Raw genomic sequence first — 4,428 nt, forward strand, 5'->3', positions numbered from 1 at the left:
TGAGGGGGCCTTGGCGGGACCAATGAACAATTCTCTCATTTAAAGACTAGGAAACCGACTGCACCATCTCCTGACTGCATCATCTGTTGGCTGTATCATTCTTTTCCTCAAAGTGACCTCATCCACCTCTGCAACTCAAGTTTTTGTTTTCAAGTTAGAAAATCAATTGAAGTTGAGCACAACTTCAGTTTCTCAAGTGTAACACCCTTGGTCAACATATCAGCAGGGTTCTTACTTCCACAAATTTCCTCAAGTAGCAATTGTCTTTCATCTAACGATGATCGAATAAAGTGATACCTAATCTGAATGTGCATGGTCCTAGATTGAAATGTTGGATTTTTAGCAAGGACTGTGACACTCTAACTATCACTGTAGAGAGTGTCATTCTGAACCTCCTTACCCAATTCCTCTAAGAAGCTCTGTAGCTATATCTTCTCTTTTGCAGCCCCTGATACTGCAACATACTCAGCTTATGTGGTGGACAGAAAAACTATCTTCTGTAGATTTGAGCCCCATGGCACTGCAGTACCACCAAGAGTATAAACATAACATGTAGTAGTCTTCTGATTGTCAGTGTCTCCAACTAAATTTGCATTAGCATAGCCCTCTACCTCTAGGCTAATTCCTAAGAAACACAACCAGATTTCTGAAGAGCCTCTTAGGTACCTCAGGATCCACTTCACAACTTCCTAATGTTCCTTCCATGGATTACTCATGTATCTGCTCACAACTCCCACCGCATGGGCAATATCTGGTATGGTGCAGACCATAACATACATAAGTGAACCACTAGTTGAAGCGTAAGGAACCTTACTCATGTAGTCTTGTTCCTCCTCTGACTTGGGTGACTGATTTTTGTTGAGTCTGAAGTGACTGCCAAAAGGTGTGCCAAGTGGTTTGGCCTGACCCATATTGACCATGTTAAGCACATTTTTCACATATTCAGCCAGTGAAAGCCCCAACATGCCTCTGACTCGGTCTCTAATAATCCTCATGCCAAGGATTTGTTTTGTCGCTCCCAAATCTTTCATTGCAAAGTTTTCTAACATATGCTTCTTCAGATTATTGATTTCGTCAATGCTGGCACTTGCAATAAGCATATCATCCACATGAGGGAGTAATCACAGGCTCCATTAACAAACTTATGGTGTATTGATACCATGGGTTTAATATTAAAATTTTGTGCATGAAAAGAAAAAAAAAATTATTTTAGCTATCAGCATGTCGAGAAAATCTTATGTCCGGACCAGGGTCATGCGGATGACAGTGTGGATCACACCACGTCACCGAACACATAGTGTTGTGCGATTGATGCCGCCTTCCAAACATAAAATATTCTCCGACATGTCACAATTGCCTCAATATGATATTGAATTCATACTATTTAATTAAATGTTGCATATTTAATGAATTTAAAATATATTATAAGAAATTGTTGCGAATATTGAAAATGTTCCACAGCTCAAATTGACATTTTCTCATGTTTGACAGCAAATTGGATTTAATACTCAAAATTAATTGTTCTCCATTCCTTCTTAATTCTTTATATGATTTATTGCAGAAGAGAAAAAATAATAATTAATGGGTTTCATTAATTATTTGATTAATTCCTTAATGGGTCTAATGGCATGATGGAATTAATAAATAGGCATGTTAGCTTCCCTTATTATTTCTCTCGGGATTTGGTTTCCCTCAGGCGTTTCTTCTTCTTGGTGTGACTTTCGGGTAGAGAAAGAAAGAGGAGAGGAGAGAGAGAGAAAGAGAGAGAGAGTTCTTTCTTGTAATCTTTGAGGCGATCTACGGGTGTAATCCTCGAAGTAATAAATCATTCGGTTTGAAGCTCTCGGGTAGAGAGAGAGAGAGAGAAATTCTTTCTTCTAATCGTCGAGGCGATCGACGGGTGTATTGCTCGAAGTAATAAAATTCTATGCAGCTCAGGCAATTTGCCGAATCACGTAAATTTGTGTGTTTTCGTCGTTGTTTTCTGTATTGCGATTTTTTTCGATCTAATGTTTTCAGTTTTGCAATTTTTATCGATCCGATTTTTCACTTTATTGCCGTCATTTTTCACAACTGGTATCAGAGACTAGTTCAGATTTGAGGGAAAGCGATGGGCGGAGATGGTGTGATGTCATCTGGGATCGAGAAGTTTAATAACACAGATTTTGATTACTGAAGGATGCAGATAGAGGGCTACCTCTTTAGGAAGAAACTTCATATTCCGTTACTAGGAAAGCGACTGGAAAAGATGGATTCCCTGTTAGGGAATCAAACTTGAGAGCTAACAAAACTTCCATTATGGAAGAATGCATTGCACAACAAGTGTGTGTACCGGGTGAAGACTGCGCTTAATGACAATAAGAGGTACAATGGTACACTTGTTGAAAAAGGCTTTCAGCAGAGGCAGGATATTTCTCATGTTGTGGGAGTTGTAAGCAGAAATATGAGTAACCCAAGAAAGAGCTTGGAGGTACAAAGCTATGTTGACGATGATATGTCGACTAAGGTGTTACTCTTGAGAAAGTAAAATTGTGCTCGACTTCAGCTGGTCTTTTGACATGAAAATCGGGGCTTTGAGTTGCACAGGTGGAGGATATCATATTTGAAGAAAAGGGCGACGAAACTAGTGGATGATGCAACAAGTGTATCAGTCTTCAAGTGAGAGATTTGTTGCGAATATGGAAATCGGTCCACTGCTCAGATTAACATTTTCTCATGTTTAACAGCAAATTGAATTTGATACTTGAAATTAATTGTTCTTAATTCCTTCTATGATTTGCTGCATATGAGAAAAAGAAATAACTAATGAGTTTCATTAATTATTTGATTAATTCTTTAATAGGCCTAATGACATGATGAAATTAATAAATAGGTATGCTAGCTCCCCTTATAATCTCCTTCAGGATTTGGTTTATCAGACATCTCTCTTCGGCATTGGTAGCTTTCCAGGTTCTTGTTCTAGTGTGCTTCGGTTTGAAGCTCTCGGGTAGAGACAGAGAATGAGAGGAGAGGGAAGAGAGAGAGAAAGAAAAATTCTTTCTTGTAATCGTCGAGGCGATCGACTGGTATATTCCTACAAGTAATAAAATCTTCTGCAGCTCCGTGGGCGTAGGCAATTTGTCGAAGCACATAAATCTGTGTGTTTCCGCTATGCTTTATGTTTTGAGATTTTTCTCCATCCAATTTTTCGCTTTATTATCGTCGTTTTTCATAACAAAAATACTAAAAAATGTTTCAATACATTTAATTAATGTTAACTAAATTATTCTTACACTTTTAAGTACATATATTTCAACTTCTAGGATTCATATATTTTAAAAATTTTGAGAGATGTTTATATTAACTTATAAAATATATTAGTATTTAAACTTATGAATGAAAATTATATATATATATAAGATTTCAGTAATTATGAAAATTTAGATGTGAAAAAAGTAAATATATTAGAATTACGTATGTAAATATCGCAAATTTCTCGGATCAAGCGGATCCGTTCTGACGACCCCTGACGAGTAATAAATCGGGGCTATTAAAGTAAATTCTTCGTCAAGGCCACTAAAAAGCGCCTCCATTTCACAAACCTACGCTTCGCCACTATTTAATCGCCCACACAACCCTACATCTTCTCCCATCACACACCCACTCTGTACTCTGTTCGTACTCTCTCCTCATTCTTATCCATTCTTCGCCGGAAAAAATGGCTTCGACGCCGGCGATGAGTGATCCATGCTTCGACGTCGATAAGCTCAGCTACGAGATTTTTAGAATACTGGAGTCTAAGTTTCTCTTTGGCTACGACGATCCCAAGTTCTTCCTCAACGAATCCTCTTTTGAAACCCCAGCGAAGAATCCCGTCTCTCCCACAATCTCATCCGGAAAGGTACGCATTCTATCCATAGATGCAGTCAGCGATTACCTCCTTGCCGCCGCCTTCCTTGCCCGAATTGAATGCTCTCTCCGCATCCAATCCGGCGATCCCGCTGCTCGGATCGCTGATTTCTTCGACATTGCCGCTGGATCAGGGGCCGGAGGCGTCATTTCCGCCATGCTGTTCGCCCGTGGAGTTGACGGCCGCCCTCTTTTCTCTGCGGAGGAGGCCCTATGTTTTCTTGCGAAGAATGGTCCCCCTTCGACCAAGCGGAAGGGGCTTCTCCGTGCGATGATCCGAAAGCCGATTGACGGAGCTTTTCGGAGAATATTTGGAGAAGCAACACTGCGGGATACGGTGAAGCCATTACTCATCCCCTGCTTCGACTTCTCCACTGGAGCCCCCTTCCTCTTCTCGAGAGCGGACGCCGTGGAAACTGACGGGTACGATTTCCGAATGAGAGAGATCTGTGCTGCTACCTGCGGGGTCGTGAAGGCTATGGAGATGAAGTCGATCGACGGACGGACGAGAATCGCCGCCATCGGCGGGGGGGGGGGCAT

The 4,428-nt window shown here is 40.6% G+C and overlaps 1 protein-coding gene across 1 annotated transcript in view; it reads left to right on the forward strand.

Annotated features, from left to right (window-relative positions):
• The first annotated feature begins 3,603 nt into the window (after positions 1-3,603).
• LOC110031318 (patatin-like protein 3) overlaps positions 3,604-4,428 on the forward strand; it is a 1,859-nt gene continuing 1,034 nt past the window's right edge. The window contains exon 1 of the mRNA XM_020734464.1: positions 3,604-4,421. Coding sequence (XP_020590123.1) covers positions 3,698-4,421 — 724 coding nt within the window. The 5' untranslated portion in view covers positions 3,604-3,697. The remainder of the gene's footprint in view (positions 4,422-4,428) is intronic.

This window comes from Phalaenopsis equestris, unplaced genomic scaffold, assembly GCF_001263595.1.
Source record: "Phalaenopsis equestris unplaced genomic scaffold, ASM126359v1 Scaffold000002, whole genome shotgun sequence".
Lineage (NCBI taxonomy): Eukaryota > Viridiplantae > Streptophyta > Magnoliopsida > Asparagales > Orchidaceae > Phalaenopsis > Phalaenopsis equestris.